Source organism: Felis catus, chromosome B1 (assembly GCF_018350175.1).
Source record: "Felis catus isolate Fca126 chromosome B1, F.catus_Fca126_mat1.0, whole genome shotgun sequence".
Taxonomy (NCBI): domain Eukaryota; kingdom Metazoa; phylum Chordata; class Mammalia; order Carnivora; family Felidae; genus Felis; species Felis catus.
In genome coordinates, this window is record NC_058371.1 from 191,669,388 (window position 1) to 191,689,961 (window position 20,574).

The 20,574-nt window shown below is 43.1% G+C and overlaps 1 protein-coding gene and 1 long non-coding RNA gene across 2 annotated transcripts in view; one reads left to right on the forward strand and one right to left on the reverse strand.

Annotated features, from left to right (window-relative positions):
* The first annotated feature begins 54 nt into the window (after positions 1-54).
* On the forward strand, positions 55-20,354 carry LOC123385110. Its single transcript, XR_006597204.1, has 3 exons — positions 55-243; positions 13,417-13,597; positions 16,248-20,354. It is a non-coding gene; the product is annotated as an uncharacterized LOC123385110 (long non-coding RNA).
* LAP3 (leucine aminopeptidase 3) overlaps positions 3,074-20,574 on the reverse strand; it is a 28,626-nt gene continuing 11,125 nt past the window's right edge. Inside the window, exons 8-13 of the mRNA XM_023253283.2 lie at positions 16,331-16,455; positions 14,810-14,898; positions 13,621-13,723; positions 6,517-6,596; positions 4,329-4,438; positions 3,074-3,622 (exon numbers count right to left, since the gene is read on the reverse strand). Of these exons, the coding sequence (XP_023109051.1) occupies positions 3,433-3,622; positions 4,329-4,438; positions 6,517-6,596; positions 13,621-13,723; positions 14,810-14,898; positions 16,331-16,455 (697 nt within the window). The 3' untranslated portion in view covers positions 3,074-3,432. The remainder of the gene's footprint in view (positions 3,623-4,328; positions 4,439-6,516; positions 6,597-13,620; positions 13,724-14,809; positions 14,899-16,330; positions 16,456-20,574) is intronic.

Below are 20,574 nucleotides of genomic sequence, written 5' to 3' on the forward strand. Positions count from 1 at the left end.
AAACCGTAGGTTTGGTGGCATCTCCCTTTTCTTCTCGGCCAGTAGGCAGCCAGACTTTTAGTGACCTTAACTGAAAGCTTTGACCGGATTTGACGCAGTTGTGGGAGTGGAGAATTCAGTGACTACGATGGAGCGAGCCCTTCTCCAGGAGTCAGGATACTCCTGTGCAAATCCCGCCTTTGCCCTTAAGATTTGGAAGGACTTTGGCCAAAGCTGCTCTCTACGGGCTCAGGTTACCCGTTGGTAAGGAGGGAGGCGCCCCTTTATTCCACAGTTACCGAGCGTTTACTGTGTACCTATGACTAATCTAGTCAGTGTGGGCAGAGCGGGAACAAACTGGCAAAGTTACCCCTACATTCTCTGTGCGGAGAGACCGGTAACAAAAACATTAACATTGTTCAGGCTCCCTGTGTGCCTGGTATTGTTCACCTTAGATATGTATAGTTAATTAAAGCCACTATGCTAATGTCTTTCAGTAACTTGCTTTTTAACAATTGTTTATCTTTTCAGAAGCTAAGTGTTTGTCCCATTATATTTAATTTCACAGTTTTCCAGCACATTTATTCTTGGCCCTAGACTCTGTTTACTCTGGGATTTTAACAGTCACCCCAAGTCTTTGTTCTCGTGGAGTTCACTACTGTTTTTGTGGGAGAGAGAGACACATATATAGCAATATCATGTAGAGATAAGTGTTTTAAAAAAATGAAACCCGGTAAGAATTTGCATAGTGATGGATTTGAGATGGGTGGCTGGAGAGGTCCGCTCAGAGATTCTGTGCTAGAGTGATGAAAAAATTTACGTAGAAAAATCTTTCTAGATGGGGGCAGGGGTGCCTGATGAAAGAAACTGCCTGGCATATTTAAGGAACCACAGAAAGGCCAGTAGGGCTGGAGTGAGGGAGGCAGGGCACAAGTAATCAGAAAAAGCAGAGGCTCCCCTTTGCGAATCAGGTCTCAGATCAAAGGTCATCTTCCCAGTGTCCATCAAAATTAGCCCCACACGCCCAGCCATTTCACCCTGCTTAATTTTCTTTACAACATTTAAGCATCACCTGAAATGACCTTGTTCATTGTTCTTCATTAACAAAAGTCACCAAACACATGTGCACCAACAGGAATGCAAGCTCCATGAGATCAGGGCCTGCCTGTCTTGTGTACCTGTACTCTCAACACCCAAAACTGCCTGGCATGTTTGTTGACTGAACAAAAATATAACACCATAATGGAACTAGTGGACTCCAGCAGTTCCCAAACTCTTTTTGGGTCTTAAGACCCCTTTATGCCTCTACAATATTATTGAGTACGACAAACATTTTTGTTTGTATGGGTTGTCAGTATTCAATTAAAACTTAGAATAGGTAAAATATCTACCTATTAAAACTGAGAATTTAAAATATTTATTTAAAAATAAACCAGTTAGTGTTACCATCAATGTTTTAATATATATATAACTTTTATAAAACCAAAAAAAAAAAAAAACCCATCGGAACAGTGGGAATCACTTCACTTTTTTGCAAAAGTAAAAGACTTTAATGCTTCGCATCCTCATGTGGTCTCCAACCCCAACAGCCACCTGGGACCGTGAGAGAGACTTGAGGCTGGGGGGTGATTCGCGTTTCCCAGTCTGGATATCCAGCCACCATGGATGGGGCCGCTTCAGTTTGGGGGTTCTCTACTTCAGCTACCACTTAACACTATCGTATTCTAAACCACTACTGTTTTGACGTGCACCGCAGCCATGCCTAGACCTCCCTGATAGACATGGGTAATACCACCTGCCTCAGAGCGTGGTTCTGAGACGAGCGAAGGTATTGTGAAATACCTGGCAGCCAGATGCATGTGCAATGACAGCTAAATTTCATCTCAGCCAGACTAAATAAGCACATGAATCCAGGGCTAAGTCATGCTTTTTGGATCCCACGCTCTAATAAACACGAGAGTTGTCGTTCCTCTCTTTATAAAATGCCTTTGATAGAAAGCTTTCTATGAAATCCCTGCTTCACCTTCTGAGTCACCTAGAAGAAACCGAAATGCTTCTAGTTTCCCTTCACAAAGTGGTGGTTCCACCTTTTTCCATCTTTCCTGACAAAGTACCTTCTGGACATGGATAATCAGGGGCACCTGTTTCCTCACTATTCCTGCATGATTTTAATTCTAACACAAATGTGCATTCCCATACCCATTCCCTCTCTATAAACCACTTAAGACACATAACATCCTCTTACATGTCACATTTCTTAAATATTAAAAACAACTCCAATAAACATGTTTTGTGTCAAATGTTCAATCTTAAAAAAAAAGGTATAGATAGATCCAATTCATAGGTAATTTGTTCACCTAGATACAAAAAAGTTAAAAAAAGGAGAGGTTTGTTCTATCCTAAATCTGCACAAGTAGAATTTTGTTGATTGTAGTCCCAGGTGATAAGCAATACTCTACCCGTGAACATTCCTTTTATTGGTTTTTTTTTTTTAATGTTTATTTTTGAGAGAGAGAGACACACAGTGTGAGTGGAGGAGGGGCAGAGAGAGAGGGAGACACAGAATCTGAAACGGGCTCCAGGTGCTGAGCTGTCAGCACAGAGCCCAACGCAGGGCACGAACCCACAAACCGTGCGATCATGACCTGAGCTGAAGTCGAACGTTCAACCGACTGAGCCACCCAGGTGCCCCTCTTGGTCTGGTTTCTTCACTTAAATATATTCCACATCTATTCAAGCCACCGTATTGACAGAAAGCACTACAGTGTAATAAACAATTAAGATTGCCAGCTCTGGAGAGAAGCCCCCTAGTGTTTAATCTCTGATTTCCCACTTACTAGCTTGGTGACATTGTTGGCATGTTATTAACCCTCCCTCTGGTGCCTCACTTTCCTCATCTGTAATCTGGGGATAACAGTACCTACCTCACCAACTGATAAGCTCATCACTGAGTACTCTAAAGTGATCATTAACATTGGAGAAAATACTGTATCACTATGCCCCAACTTACTTAGTTCACATAACACAGCCAGAAGAGACAAGTTATAATTGTAACTGAGTTGACAGTAATACAGAATACCAGAGCCACACCAGCGAGCATAAAAAGTTGGATTTATTTTTTCTGACAAGTACATAGGAACCTTTAGTTTGTTCCTAGCATCACAAATCTAAAATACATTTTGCTCCTCACTTAAAAACATCTACTCTCAAAATCAGGTAGTTTTTCAACATGTAATCATTTATAGAATATCTTAAAAGTCATTGCCAAGCAAGATTATTAGCTTTACCTTTATAAATCTCTACTTAAAACGGAAAAAAATCAAGATAATCAAATTTTTCTACATTTTTAAATACCATCCTTTGTTTCTTTTAAGATTTTCATCCATTCATTCAAAAATATTTTGAGGCTCAACTGCTCATTTAAGAGAACTGAAAAATTTTAGAGGATCTGAACTAAGCACTATCTTGACTGAAATGAAGCAAGAACTCTATCAGGGTCCTTGTGGGCCTCCCGGTCATGCCCTTCCGCAGATACGGAACCTCATCTTTGTTGGTCATCACACCTGCTATATCTAAATGTGCCCACTTAGGATGAGTCACAAATTCTTTCAGGAATGCTGCAGCCGTACATGCTCCTGCAGACCTGAAGAGAAAGACAACAGCCATTGTTTAATGCCATGTAAATGTGCACTGACCATTTCATTAAGATCCTCCATTCGTGCTAAGTAGCTCCTATGAGCAGACAGCAAAAGTCAAGCTTATGAGATCTACTAAGAACTTAACCCAGAAACCACTTTCAGAATATTTATTCTCAGACACAGCTTTAAGGTAAAGAATAAATTCCAGATTCCTCTTCCCCATGGTAATGAATTCACTTATTTTTCATCATTTTCCCTTACCATTTATTTAAAGTAACTTTTAGGGGTGCCTGGGTTGCTCAGTTGGTTAAGCATCCAACTCTTGGTTTCGGCTCAGGTCATGATCTCATGGTTTTGTGGGTTTGAGCCCTGCTTCAGGCTCTGTGCTGGCATTGCAGAGCCTGTTTGGGATTCTCTCTCTCTCTCTCTCTCTCTCTCTCTCTCTCCCCCCCCCCCCCTTGCTCACGCTGTCTCTCTCCAAATAAATAAATAAACTTAAAAAAATAAAATAACTTTTAAATTTGAAAACACAAAATTTTGAGAACCAGTTGGAAAACACCTTGAAAATTAAAGACATTAGGAATTAGTGCTTATGAACACTGCATCCAAAGAAAATTGGCTATATTTTTCTGTGAAAGGGCATAAAATTAAAGTGATCGTTTTGGTAACCAATGATTATAAAGGTGTACTTTTATAGCTCATTTTACATACCTGTATTTTCCAATGTTATTAACATCAGCAAGTTGGCAATCTACAACTTGTCTTGTATAATGTTCAAAGAGAGGCATCCTCCAGACACGGTCCCCTGTTTCAATGCTGGCCTAGAGAAGAAATAGGTACAATAGTTAGAAGACTGCGTGAAGTAGGTTCTGGTTAAATTCATGGCACTGATGTATTCAATGCAGGAAAGAAAGAACTGTTCTCTCTGACCTATTACTCTAAAACAGGAAACTATACAACCAGGTCCAGAATCATTTCAGTTAATTCAAAGATTTACTTAAGAATTATAAAAGAAACCAGGAATGTTGTAAAATGCCCCACAAATTTGTAGGATATCTGCTAAAACCATCAAATATTATGGATTTCAATTTACAATAATCTGGTATCCAGCAGTACATCCAGGCTTTGTGGGACTGATTAGGGGGAAATAGTCTTCGTGATGCTCATCACCTCAGTGTGCTGGGGAAAGACATGTCTGAAACTGCACCACTGAAGACCAGAGCCTAAGACAAGGTGAGCTTATTCGTTCACATAATCAAAACCACACTCGTTCACATTCACCATTTACTGAATCGCTACAGAGCACCGCCAGGTGTTGGGGATATAAAGAAATTTAATGTCTGAGCCATCAGAGGGCTCAAAGGCTAGTAGGGGAAACAGATACACAGACTGTTTTAATACACTGTGGTCAGAAGTAAGACCCAAAAGTGGAAAGTCAGGAAGCAGCAACAGAAGCTGTTATTTTGAGACATGAGTAAATAGATGAATCAGCCCCAGGGTTGAAAGTGTCTGCCTCTGGGAAAACAGACTGTAGACTGTTGTAGATTGCTGACTGGGATTTAAATGTTTATACACATATAACTTTGATTTTTTTTTAAAAGAAGCTTAAATTTTAAAAAGTCAAGGGGCGCCTGGATGACTCAGTTGGTTAAGGATCCGACTTTGGCTCAGGTCATGATGTCACGGTTCATGAGTTTGGGCCCCGCATCGGGCTCTGTGCTGACACCTCAGGGCCTGGAGCCTGCTTTGGATTCTGTGTCTCCCTCTCTCTCTGCCCCTCCCCTGCTCGTGCTGTGTGTGTCTCTCTCTCAAAAATAAATAAACGTTAAAAAAATAATTAAAAACAAATCAAAACAGCAGCATTGTGGGTGCTTGATAAAGAGGGACATGGGGTGCATGGCAGGCTAGAGGAGAGTCCCCCCACCTGCCCAGCCTGGCAGGAGACAACTGAGCTGAATGTCCCAAGTGCTGGGCGGGGAGGGCAAATTCTTAAATATCAAGAATGTATTCAGAGACATTTTGTATTTGTCCCCCAGTGGCATGCAGGAAGCTCCCATTCATTACTTGTTGAAAGAGGAGGGGTCAGATGGAGCTGTCTCATTACCCAGCAGATACACCGGGTCTGGAGCTCAGGAGAGAGACGGGAGCAAGCAGCAGAGAGGTGCCCGCTGAAGCCGCTGGGCTTCCCCGTGAAGCCTGGGAAGAGCGTGTAGCCCAGGGCTGAACGCCCATCAAAGGGGCAAAGGAAAAAACTGGCAAAGGAGGCTGAAATAGAAGTCAGTGAAGAAGGGAACCCGAAGAAATTGTCACAGAAGCTAAGAGTAGGGTGTCACCAAAAGGCCGGGGTGGAGTGCTGCCCCCAGCCAGGCTAGTGAGGCTGAGTGGTGCTGACTGGGGAAAGCCACCGGCAGTGGGGCAGCATGGGGGAGGGGCGACAGAGACTGCTGTCTGGAAGAGGCAGGCTGGCTACGAAGGGGTGTGGAGGAGGCACAGAGCACAGCGGTCAGTAGACATACTTCACACCGCCCACAAATAGCCAGGACAAGCCCTGTCGACTCACAACACGCATTCACTGAAGGCTATCCCTTCCTTTACAAAGCTGTCCTCAAAACCTTTCCTACCTCAGGGATTCTACACGGTGGCCGTGGAATTTGAGTCACTTTCACATCAGTCTGAGGCCACAAAAGGAGAAGAGAAATGTGGTATCATAATTATAATTTTGGAATGTTTATAGAGAACCCAAAGCACATTGAATAGAGTGTATTGTATTTTCAATTCAAAGGCAAACCTGTGACAAAAAAATCACTAGGTCACGTAGGGGTTGAAGAAAGAATAACTTAGGTTTAATCATAATAATTTAATCATCTCTGTAATTTCAGTCTCTACATATTATTCCTACCTCAAATAGTCTGTTCCACAGCCAGGATGAATTGGTGAAGACCCCAGTGGCACCGGACCCCAGAGCTATGTCCATGGCACCTGCAAGACATAAGCCCTCAGGTCAACGTTCAGCGTCTTCAGGCACGATGTGTTTCTCTGCTGCTCAAACCAGAAGTCCAGTCTTTAATATGATTTTAATGTATGCTTCATTTTCAAAAATAGGTAACCTTAGAAAATCCTTACTGTATACACTTAAGACCTTCCTAGTTCCTCAACTGGAAGTAGCTTCAGTGATTAGAGAAAACGTAAAAAAGGAAACAATACCAAACATCACCAATAATCTCATCCTCAGCATAACCATTATATATTTTAAATATTTCCTTCCAGATTTTTTCTAAACTTAAAAAAAAACAAAACAAAACATAAGACCATACTGTTCATGTCCAAATATGTGTTTTTCCTCTTATGCTTTAAGCATTTATTCCTCTTGGGGTGCCTGGGTGGCTCAGTTGGTTAAGCATCTGACTCTTGATTTCACTCATGGTTCCTGAGTTCAAGCCCTGCATCAGGCTCTGTGCTGATAGTGTAGAGCCTGCTTGGGACTGTCTCTGTCTCTCTATCTCTGTCTCCCTCTCTCTGTTCCTCCCTGGCTTGTACTCTCAAACAAACAAAAAAAATTTAAACATTTATTCCTCTTTTATAAACAAACATTAGAAAGTAGTTTTAATGACTTTAAAAGTCCACTGGGTACAGGTATCATAATTTACCTTTTATGGAGCACTTAAGCATCTCTAATTCCTCAGTATTTCTAACCACATCTGCTGTAAGACTCTGCCTTTTAAAAAAAAGTGTTCTTATTTTACCATACTTAATTTGTTTCATCTTCATTTCCTTCTCCAACAAATTTGCATCACCTTGGAAGACTTTTCTTTTTACATTAATATATATATATATTTTTTTAATGTTTATTCATTTTTGAGACAGAGCGTGAGCAGGGGAGGAGCAGAGAGAGAGGGAGACATAGAATCCAAAGAAGACTCCAGGCTCTGAGCTATCAGCACAGAGCACGACACAGGGCTCAAAGCCATGAACCATGAGATCATGACCTGAGCCAAAGTCAGACACTTAACCGACTGAACCACCCAGGCACCCCTTACATTTATATATATATAAATGTATACACACATATATATATACACATATATATATGGGTTTTTTTTGTTTTTTGTTTTTGTTTTTGTTTTGTTTTTTGAAAGAGAGAGAGAAAGAAGAGGGCCAAAGAGAGAGGGAGACACTCTGAGCTGTCAGCACAGAGCCCGATGCGGGGCTGGAACTCACAGATGGTGAGATCATAACCTAAGCTGAAGTCGGACGCCCAACTGACTGAACCACCCAGGCGCCCCACATTATTATACTTTTTAAATCGTTAAAAATCCATATTTCCAGGGTTTTGTGGGTACATGTTCTTGAACGCCAACCACAAGTAGATGCTACAGCTTAGCGGCACCTTCTCTGGTTCCAGTATTGGCTCCAGGCAATTTTGTTTGTTACCTGCCTCGTCCTGCTGCAAGCTCTGGGGCAGGGATCACATTAATTCCTAAGTATTCACATAGGGCCTAGCACTCTGCCTGGGACACAGGAGCTCAGTATTTATGCGAAGGGAAAAGCCAACCCTAGTATCATTTGGTACTAGGATACTCCTGGAACGTCAGAGGAGACACCACAGAAGATGAGGGAAATTCTATAATTTTCACAAGGTGGCACCTGCTACCTATAACACAAGGCATGTCCAGGGTGCTCCTTAATCCTTAACTGTAGCTTTGCGTGGTGGCTTTTCATGGACCGGTTGTTAGCATCTCCCACATGAAAAACTGAAACTTGAAGACAGAATTATATACACTGTTTTGTAAACTTTTTGACAATAAACAAAACTTCCCACATTCTTCCATTTCTTTGCAGTTGGGATTAGTGGCCGTATGAAACCCCAATGAGTGATTCCCTACACTTCCATGTTTGTGGTATTTGCACACTTCTCTGACTTAAATAAAGCTTAGCAATTCCTACCAAATAACAGCAGCATTCTTCACAGAGCTAGACAAAACAATCCTAAAATTTGTATGGAACCAGAAAAAAACGCAAATAGCCAAAGCAATCCTGAAAAAGAAAACAAGCTGGAGGCATCACAATCCTGGACTTTAAGAAGTATTACAAAGCTGTAATCATCAAGACAGTATGGTACTGGCACAAAAACACACACTCAGATCAACGGAACAAAATAGAGAACCCAGGGGGCGCCTGGGTGGCGCAGTCGGTTAAGCATCCGACTTCAGCCAGGTCACGATCTCGCGGTCTGTGAGTTCGAGCCCCGCATCAGGCTCTGGGCTGATGGCTCGGAGCCTGGAGCCTGTTTCCAATTCTGTGTCTCCCTCTCTCTCTGCCCCTCCCCCGTTCATGCTCTGTCTCTCTCTGTCCCAAAAATAAATAAAAAACGTCGAAAAAAAAAAATTTAAAAAAAAAAAAAAAAAAATAGAGAACCCAGAAATGGACCCACAAACATATGGCCAACTAATCTTTGACAAAGTAGGAAAGAATATCCAATGGAATACAGTTTCTTCAGCAAATAGTGCTGGGAAAACTGGACAGCAACATGCAGAAAAATGAACGTGGACCACTTTCTTACACCATACACAAAAATAAACTCAAAATGGATGAAAGACATAAACACAGGACAGGAAGCCATCAAAATCCAAAGGAGAAAGCAGGCAAAAACCTCTTTGATCCCCGCCGCAGCAACTTCTTACTCAACACGTCTCTGGAGGCAAGGGAAGCAAAAGCAAAAAGGAACTACTGGGACCTCATCAAAATAAAAAGCTTCTGCACAGCAAAGGAAACAATCAGCAAAACTAAAAGGCAACCGACAGAATGGGAGAAGATATTTGCAAATGACATATCAGATAAAGGCTTGGTATCCAAAATCTATAAGGAACTTTTCGAACTCAACACCCAAAAAACAAATAATCCAGTGAAGAAATGGGCAAAAGACATGAATAGACACTTCTGCAAAGAAGACATCCAGTTGGCCAACCGACACATGAAAAATGCTCAACTTCACTCATCATCAGGGAAACACAAATCAAAACCACAATGAGATACCACCTTACTGCAGTCAGAATGGCTAACATTAACAACTCAGGCAACAACAGGTGATGGCGAGGATGCAGAGAAAGAGGATCTCTTTTCCCTTGTTGGTGGGAATGCAAACTGGTGCAACCACTCTGGAAAACATTATGGAGGTTCCTCAAAAAATTAAAAATAGAACTACCCTATGACCTAGCAATTGCACTACTAGGTATTTATCTGAGGGATACAGGTGTGCTGTTTCAAAGGGGCACATGCACCCCCATGTTTATAGCAGCGCTATCAACAATAGCCAAAGTATGGAAAGAGCCCAAATGTCCATCAGTGGATGAACGGATAAAGAAGATGTGATATATATGTACAATGGAGTATTATTCGGCAATCAAAAGGAATGAAATCTTGCCATTTGCAACTACATGGATGGAACTGGAGAGTGTTATGCTAAGTGAAATTAGAGAAAGACAAATGTCATATGACTTCACTCATATGAGAAATTTAAGATATAAAACAGATGAACATAAGGGAAGGGGAACAAAAATAATATAAAAACAGGGAGGGGGACAAAACATAAGAGACTCATAAATATGGAGAACAGAGGGTTACTGGAGGGGTTGTGGGAGGGGAGATGGGTAAATGGGTAAGGGGCATTAAGGAATCTACTCCTAAAATCATTGTTGCACTATATGCTAACTTAGATGTAAATTTAGAAATAAAAAAATCATAAAAAAGAAATAAAGCTTAGAGGAATCACTTCATTTTGTTAATCTTGGTCAACCCATCACCACACCCATGCCATGAATAAGCTGACTCTTCAGGAAAGAGAGCAGTACTTTGGTATCCGATTACTCTGTGCCATGAGTGCATGGATTGTACCTTTTGCCCAAAACATCACAAGTAAACTACATTAATAATTGGTTAATAATAAGGAATTTTGAACAGTTGACAATTTAAAACAAAAACTGGTGACCCATATGCAAAAACCCATAATTCTGCACGACATTTGGTAACTCAGGTCTGTTTGGGTCATTTGTTCCTTCAGGTTTTGTTACTCTCTACCTCCCAATTCTCTCTCAAACCTATCTGCTCCTCTCTTCCACCACTGTTACCACTGTTATCCACCACCTGGACTACAGTAATAATGGTCTTTAAAACAAAAAACAAAAACCTCGTAGAAATGTCCAAATATACACAAAGAGAATAGTACCTTACATGCACAGATACCCATTAACCAGCATCAACAGTAACCAACTCACGGGCAAGCTTGTTTCATCTATACCCCCCACCCGCCCAACCCCCTCCTGCTCAACAGATTATTTTGAGGCCACCTGCAGATACGACAACATTCATCCTAACACACGCACTCACACATCCACAAGAGTCAGCAAGTACACACTGCTCACCGCCTAGCTGGCCTGCCAGTCACCTCGCGCCCTTCTCCAGTGCATTCTGCACACGGCCAGCATGAGCCCTGATGGCGCCACTTTCATGGAGCAAACTTGATCTCATTGTCCCAGAGTTTCCTGCTGCACTTGGCTCAGGACAATACCCAGTAACATGCCAAGGTGGAGCCGGGGTCTGGCACCTCCTAGAATGTCGGCCTTGTGTGCCTGCCCCAGCTGCACTGTGCTCTCTTCAGTCCCATTCACCGTTGCCCCCACAAGCCCTTAGGTGAAGGGTGCCCTCCGCTGGGATGCTCTTCCTTCCCTCCTCCACCCAGTGGTGCCTCTGCTTTCAGATCCCAGCTCAAGCAGCAGTTCTCAAACAAGATGCCCAACTCTCAAATAAGAATGTGATATCTTCTACTAAAGGAATAAGAAGTGACAGACATAGATATTTAATATGATCCAACTGAGATCAAGGCTCTGAAGCTGACTTCATTACCTACTTTAGAAAATGATCTATTTTCTTTTTTTTTTTTAATTTTTTAAAAAAAAATTTTAATGTTCATTTATTTTTGAGAGAGACCGAGTGCAAGCAGGGGAGGGGCAGAGACAGAGAGGGAGACACGGAATCTGAAGCAGGCTCCAGGCTCCCAGCTGTCAGCACAGAGCCCTACACGGGGCCTGAACTCACAAACCATGAGATCATGACCTGAGCCAAAGTCGTATGCTTAACCGACTGAGCCACCCAGGTGCCCCGAAAATGATCTATTTTCTACATAATTACAGAACTGGTACCATCACCAATTTCAGAATTACCAATAGCAGAGGCATACTTTCTGTTTTCTTTTCCAAGGCCCATTTGGAGCCATTTATTGAGGTACTAACTGATCAAGTTACCAGAACTGTCATAGTCTCATAGAAACATCAAAGTTCCAAGGATGTCACCCCTCTTACTCCATCCCAAATCAGAAAGTTGCACTAGAAAAATGAAATGAAATGAAATAAAAACAGGTAGCATGACCGAATGGTCATCCCCTAAACACGCCATCATTCCTACGGTCTGACACGGGCCTGCCTTTTCAAGGATAATATCATTGGTTCAGTGTCTGGCAGGACAGTAACATCAACCTATATCATCTCACCTCATCTGCACAGAAACCCCTCCTGTTAATGGGGTGCTATTATACCCCTTTTACAGATGAGACAACTGAGGCCTTGTTCAAAGTCACATGCTGTTAAGATGCAAGACAAGTTTCAAAATCAGGTCCTTTATCTCTGAAGACTATGTACCTCCTCCCACCTTGAACCTGGGGTTGGAAAGTGTTTCTTACTGTCCCCTTTGATCACAGCTACTGGAACTCAGAAGGGGCCAGTCACTGTGTGGGGAGCTTCCGCTGGGCCAACATCTGGGCAGTGTAAAGGCTCACCCATCAGCTTGCTCTTAGTTACCTGAGACCAATTTTCTCACCCTCAGACTAGACAAAAAAAAAAAGGGGGGGGGGACTGTGCTTCCTCATTTACAGGAAAGGTGCACTATACCACCCACCTCACTGCCACCCCCCAAACACCAGCCTCAGCACCTTCACCCTTGAGCTCACGTGTTTGCTAAATCAAACAGAAAGACAAAAGACCACAAAAATACTACAATGCTAGCTTAAAAAAAGGCCTCCCGGCAAATAAATCTGTGCAGTATTGTTACAGTCACATAAAAGGGAAAACATGAACTGATCTCTGCTAAAGTAAAGGCTCACATGATCAGAAGAATAAAAACCGAACGAGAAAAAATGGTCTGAATTTTAACCTTCACAGAGGCAGAAACAACAAATCTTGGCAAGAGAACTGCTGGATGAAAGACTCCTAACATTCGCTTTGTGCAGCAAGGCAGTGTCTGCTGTCACCCCTTTGGGAATGAATTTGTTACTCTACCCAACAGTGGTGTCCCAGCCTTCCTTCATCCAATGCCCGCCCCGTGTGGGCACTGTATTAGGCTTTCTAAAAACTCCCTATCTCCCAATCTGCCAGGCAAATGCACTTTGTCCCAGGTACTGATGCTCTAGGGGGTCAGGTAACTTGCCCAAGGCTGAACGACTGTTAAGTGGGAGACGCCCAAATCCAGCCTTGGAGCTTACGCTTCGCAACATACCACCTGTTAAATGAGGACCTCCCTACCCACCCTCCGAGGTTTTTGTTTCTTTGTAACGTCAAGTACAGGAAGTTCAGAAAACTCAGCTGGCATCAGGTACGTTATGATTAACGCAAACAGCTACTGATTTGGGGATTTATCACTAACCTTTTCGGGTCTGTATCAAATAGCAATAACACCACAAACATCTCGTGTCATTATTAGATGTCACTCTGGGTGGGCTGATATAACCCACTTGTTATTTCTTTTTTTTAAGAGATACAGCCTGAGATGTTTTAAAACCACAAATCCAACGTCCAAACCAGTTTAAGCTGCAGAACGATTCCTCTGGTGAAAGATGTCTGAATGCAAGTGGAGCGAGCCCACGTTCAGCAACATCACGCCCTGAGTTAACGTGTTCGCCCTATGCCACCGAATACGGCTTTCCTCAAACAAAGGTAGGAAAAGCAGGCTGTTTGACCTGTTAGGGTGGCAGCATTGATGATGACCTTTGGGTTAAAGGTGTGCGCATAACAAAGTGCATCAGCCAGTATGAGCCTCCCCTCTGCATCCGTGTTATCGATCTGCAAAGAGAAGGGTCAAAAAAAAAAGGGTAAGATAACACAAACAATGAGTATCAAAACTGGATACAACACTGTTTAACTTAAACCTAAGAAAAGCCAGTGTGACATTTGTTACTCAGTATCAAAACATACTTCAATTAGAATAGGAACGGATTTAGGGGCACCTGGGTGGCTCAATCGGTTAAGTGGCCGACTTCGGCTCAGGTCATGATCTCACAGCTCGTGAGTTTGAGCCCCACATCGGGCTCTGTGCTGACAAATCAGGGCCTGGAGCCTGCTTCGGATTGTGTCTCCCTCTCTTTCTGCCCCTCCCCTGCTGGCACTCTGTCTCTCTCTCTCAAAAATAAACATTAAAAAAAAAAAAAAAGAATAGGAACAGATTTAATCTGAAGAGCAAACATGCTTTCATAAGCCCTGTACCAGAGCTGATGACCAAACACTCATTCATGGCTTTGAAAGCAAGAATAAATAGAAAATGTCTGGTCCATTTTACCAACAAGTTTCTCACAGGATAAAGGAAGATTTCAAGATTTCTGAAAACAAAGAGGCTAAAGAGTTTAAGAAAGTTACAGTGAAAGGGCAGCCTGGATCTCCAGACAGAACTCTTTGCAACTTAAGCAACTTTATATATATTATATTCCCTACTTTTACACAGAGGCCCAGGCATTATGGGCAGTGCGTGCATGCATGCAGGTGCCCCAGCAGAGAACCCGCTGCCACGTCACCAGGAGTGCAGAGTCCATGATTCAGGTCAGTGTGCCCCGCCTGAACACCAAAACGGAAAAAGCTAATCATGGCACAGGTAAAGACAGCTCTCGCTTTCCTGCTTTGCTGTGCTCTACAGGGCCTGCTGCAGCCTTGTAATTTGTGTGTATAGCACAGAGGAAGAACAGTAAGACAGGGAGAATGTTCTTAAAATTCCCCATAAAATACTTCTAACTGCATGGAAGGCCACTTAAATAAAGACACCACCCTCCTCTATCTAAATGGAGCTCACGCTCTGCTTCCCTTCAAGTGTGTTTATGTGGCCACTGGGGATTCCTATAGGAACACCCGAATGGGGAGGACTGTCTTCCACTCACACACCTGTATGGTCTTCCCGTTCCTGGCTTTAACGACATCCCCAGGCTTGTTGGCCTTACCGCTGGGCATGTTTTCACAGAGAGGGGCCAAACCTATTGGAAAAGCATATATGAATGAACATGGAATGTGCCGGGTCCAAACTCACCCCCCCGAGGACCAAGGCCACTGGTGGGCCATCAGAAGTATGCCAGAGACATTACCTTAAGCAAGTGATCAAAGTTAGCATCACCAGTGACCCAAGTGACATCATGTGCACCAGCAACAGGAAGTGCACACTCATGTAGCATTCTTATCAAGGAGTCTAATCTGATTCTATCCTGAAGACACAACCAAATAAATCCAAATTGTGGACCATCAGAAGACAAGCCTGAACCCTTCAAAACTGCCAATGTCATGAAAGAATAAAATAAAAGGGGAGGAAAAGATTCCAAAATAGAAAAAAATTGGAGACATGACAACCACATGCAATGTGTGATCCTTAACCGGCTCTCAGATTTCAAAAATAAAAACTTGTGTGTGCCTGTGTGCACAAAATAAACATTTCTGTGGACAACTGGGAAGTCTGAATTAGAGGACTGTGTATCAAATTCGTGGAAATAATGGTATTGTTGTTGCACAGGGTGTCCTTGTTCTTAGGAGACAGACACACGCCGAAGCATTCAGGGGTGACCTGGCATATGTCTGCAACTTACTTTTGAAAGTTCAGCAAAATAGGACAAGGATATTGGCAGGACGGGGGAGGCACATGTGAAACAGACCTGACTTCCAAGTTCACCTTCCCTTGGTATAAACCACGGATGGGACACCGGGCAGTCAATTAACCTAAGTCCTCCCCCGCCATCCCCACACTCCTGAGACACAGCGAGCCCCCAGCAGCGTCTGTCATCCTGAATGACACAAAGAGTGGCTGTGGACGGAACACTTCTTGTGTCCCAGGTATTTTCTGTATTTCATGCCTTGTAATCGGCCACAAGCCCGATGAGGCCACCCCTGAATGAGCTGGAGGTGTTCTTCCACCCAGACTGCTGAGCGGTTTTTCACTGGAGTTAAGTCACAAGCCACACATTGGGTGCCCCTGACTGCTAACCACTGTCTGCAGAAGTACAAAAACTCAATTCTAGTTACGGCCCACATTTAACTCCACCAGTTCAGACAAGAAGACACTTAGCTACCAGCTTCTGCTTGAGGAAAAGCTATTTAAAAACCATTTCCTGGGGCAGCTGTTGGTCAAGCTCAGTCAGTTAAGCGGCCGACTCTTGATACTGGCTCAGGTCATGATGTCATGGTCGTGAGACTGAGCCCCTCCTTGAGCTCCATGGTGAGCATGAAGCCTGCTTGGGATCCTCTCTCCCTGTCTCTCTGCCCCTCCCTCGCTTGCTCTCTAAATTAGTTTATTAATTAAATCTTAAAAAAACAAACACATTTCCTGATTTTTTTTCAGGTTAGAGGAAACTATGTTTGCTGCCCATTCTGCCATTTGACTGGATTCCAGAACTCTCCAGGACACGCCCCTTGTCCCCTCACCTACGATGTTAATGGGTAGGTTCAGCTTGGCAGCAGAGACGATGGCTGAGCAGATGGTGGCAGCTCCTCCCATGTCAGCCCTCATGAGGTCCATATTTGCAGAGGCCTTGATGGAAATGCCGCCACTGTGGGGGGAAAGGACAGCAGCTGTATCAGTGGCGAAAGAGAGGGCTCACGTCCCTTTAAGAAAGAATATATAAGCTGAGGCATCATCTACCTGGCAAAGAAAATTCAAGTTTCTAAATTGAGAATCTGAATGACTTAACATTTTAAAAGATGATATCACAGTCTTTATAAAAACATAAATGGGTGTCCTGGCTCATTTTATTTCTTGTTGATTGAAACATAGCAGTGTCAGTGGAGCCATTACTAAGTCATGTAATCAGTGCTGTTCAAACCCATCTCTGTATTAGCTCATTAGCTCCTGACACCCACATAGACATGTCTTTTCAGCAAATTTTGTGAGTCAGTCAACTTATTGAACCTGAGGGTCACAAACTGTTAAGAAAAGCCAACAAGCTCAGAAGACTGGGAGGATCCCTCGCAAGCCACAGAAGGACACAAGGACAATTCCTTCCGACACCCCTAAGGTGCACTCCATCCTGCTGATGGCAAAATACAACCTGAATCAGACAGAGGCATGAGGAAGATGCTCCCCAGAAGCCTTAAAGACAGTGCTCAAACCCGAGAGCCGAGATGGGTTTCAGTTGGCAAGAAACCTAAACTACTGCCCCAAACAGGCTTCTCTGACTACCCAGTGACTTTTCTGCTTCCAGTCTGCAAGAGTCCAGAAGCCACAGGCTTTGCAGGCTGGGCCTGGAGCTGGGGCTCGCACTGTGAGTTCTGAGATGTGCTGCTGACCTGACCTGGCGGTTCCAGAGTCTATTCCCTGCACTGAGGTCTGCTTTCCTTAGAGATTAGGTCCTAATTCTCACTCATCTCAGAAGCTCTGGATAATTAGATGGCTGTCAATTACACCTAGAATTAAAGACGATCCACTGGCTCAGAATAAGAAAAGAAATAACACTGTTGGTCCAAGAAGTCCAGGGAGAACCCCATGGGGGCAAAGGAAACACACTGGTACATGAAGTCATTCTGTCTACTGGCCACATCCTTCTCAACCTTCCATTCATAGGACTACAGTTCAAAGTAACCACCAAAGAGCAGCAGTTCTCACTGCTCACCTGTTAGACTGCTCTCAAATCCATCCATTTCTTTTCTATTGAATCCATTCTGGTGAGGACATCATCATGTCATGGAGATGTCTGCCGCAGCTCCTATACATTAAGGTCTCCCTATGTCAATCTTATTACCCCCTTCATTTCATTACCCACACAATGACTATTCTTACCAAAATACAAAATATCTCAACCAACATCCCAGCAGGCTTTCTGTGTGTGTGTGTGTGTGTGTGTGTGTGTGTGTGTGTGTGTGTGTAAAAAATCCTAAGTGGATTCTAAAATTGATATGTAAATGCAAATGATGCAGCCAAAAGAATTTTGAAAAAGAAGAGCAAAACTGGAGGGTCATGTTACAACATTTCAAGACAGAGCTGTACTCATTAGACACTTGGTTGCAAGGTCCTGGGGAAATGACAAAGAGGCCAGAGTTAGACCCGTAATTATATGGTCAACTGATTTAACAACGGTGCAAGGTAGTTCAATGGAGAAAGGACAGTCTTTCAAAGAGATAGGTTTGCAACAAAAAGACATCCATATGGAAAGAAAAAAAAAAAAACGCCATGCTTTTCACAGCATATGCAAAATTTCAAAATGGATCATAGTCTTAAATGCTAAAACCGTAACACTTAGAAAAGAAAACACAGACCTGGGCATTGGCAATAATTTCTTAAACAGGGTAACAAAAGCATGAAGTATAAAAGTAAAAATTGATAAATTACACTTCATCAAAATTAAAACTGCTCCTCAAAAGAGGTCACTTAAAAAAATGAAAAGGCAAGCCTGAGAGTGGGGGAAAAAAAGATACTTTCAAATACTGACCACAAAGAGTTTATTATCTAGAATACAACAATGTATACAATGTATAGTTTTAAAAACTTCTAACTCAGCATGACCATCAGTCCTATAAAAAAAAAAAAAGGCGAAAGATTTGGACACTTCACTAAAGCTATACCAACAGCCAATACTCGCAGTGAGAATGCTGAACACCGTTAGTCATTAGGGAACTAATCACACTCAAAATGAACCTCCGAGCTATGCCACACATCCCCAGGAAGAGCTAGAATCCAAGAATGACAGGATCAGAGGCTGGGGAGGACGCGCCACAGCTGGATCTGTGTGCAGGAATGCAAAATGGCACAACCACTGTGGAGAAGTTCGGTCACTGTGTATAGTGAAACACGCAGTTACAATGAATATACTTTGGTGTTCCCATATAACGGAATACAGCCCAGTGATAAAAGGCAACCAATTACTGATGTGACCAACATGAGTGAATGTCACAGACACGATGCAGAAAGAAAGAAGGCTTAAAAGAAAAGAAGAAAAGAAGAAAGAAGACTTAAAAGATCCCATGAGAATGAATTTCTAGAACAAGAAACACTCATCCACAGCCACACAAAGATGACTGGTGGCCTGAGGCAGGGGTGGGAAAGGGACACCTGCAAAATGCACCAGGCCGGTGTCTGGGGTGATGGAAGGATTCTGTTTTCACAGGAGCGGGGGCTGGTGCGGGGCTATGCATATTTGTTAAACTCCTCGAACTGAATACTTCAAGGATGAATTTCACTACATACATAAATCCCATGTCATTCTTTGCCTTGGCTAGAAATCCTTCAGTTACTTCATACTGTTCTTAGAGCCAAGTCCAAAATGCCACCGGTCCCAGAAGGACCCGGCTCCACCAACCTCTCCAGCCACTGCGTCCTCTTCCCTGTGAGGCTCTGATGTAGGTGCTCTGTCAGCTCCAGGGGCTCCCTCGTCCTTCCTGCCTTGCAGCCTCCACCGTCCTTCCTTCCCCTGCCCGACTCCCTGCTGCACTACCCTCTCCTTCCCTTCCCATCTTTATCTGAGCCTCTCACTCCCACGAGGAAGCTTTCTACTTTACCAAGGTCTCCTTGCTCAAAATTCTCACAGCAAACACTCAAGTATGGAATTGAATTAATAAACTTCACACTGAACATTAACGCTGCATTGAGATATGAGCCCAAGACAATATAAAATCATCACAATTGGCAAGACCATTAAACACAGCACCACTTTTGTGCTCTAATTTTTCCTTGCCATAGTGTTTTAGAATAAACACTTAAGTGACAATAGCATATGAATGGAACTGAAAAATCAATGTGCATATTTTGAATAGTATGAGCTTGAATCTTTTACTGAGGATCGTTTGGAGCCCAATAATTCAAAGGAGAGGAGGTGGACCTGTGGGCGGAAGACACAGGAGGCTAACATCAGGAAGACTCTGCTGGCGGCCAGCTCTGCCCAGGACGGGCGTTACCATGCCCAGCACACTCCTGTAAGGACACTCTATTCACGTACCAGAGTCTCTGAATGGGTGTGCACGTGTACTGGAGACACCCAGATTTAATGGACACGTAGCAGCATTTTCCAAAGTAGTTTCCAGGGACCATGAGTCCCACGAGAAATAAATTCCCACCAAAGGGAATTTAGAAAATGCTACATCCTGTACCCTGAGAAGTCCCGTAGTTAAAACAAAATAAACGAAAATCTCACGTGTTTTATCCACCGCAATCTTTGGCCAAGCAATCCTTTTTAACTCTCACACTTAACTGGCATCTCTGAGCTAGTATTCAGCAGCCAACGCTTCCTCCGAAATACCCATACCATCTTCGCCACCTCAGTTTCTGCTTGCTTGAAATAATCAGTTTCCAATTCTAAGGAATACTTAAGGCTTAACAGGATTAATGGAAGCCAGGCTGGTCAGCTAAACAAAGCAACGTGAAACAGGGCAGACAGGAGGCTGTATGATCCAAACAGCTGCATCCCTGCATCCACACGAGGGATCTTTAACATCCACACGGAGAATCAAAGTGTATGGTGGAAAGATCAAGTCATTTTAAAGACAGACCCAAGTTTGACTCCCAACACTAGGTATTAGTTATGGGGCTCTGAGCAAATTATTTCACCTTTCCAACTCGGGGTTTCCTTATCTATAGAATGTCTGCCTAACTCCTAGAGGATAGACCAGGGGTGACATATGTAAAGTGCCTAACAGAGTCTCTGACACACAGTAATACATTTAAAGTAACGTAAGATTTG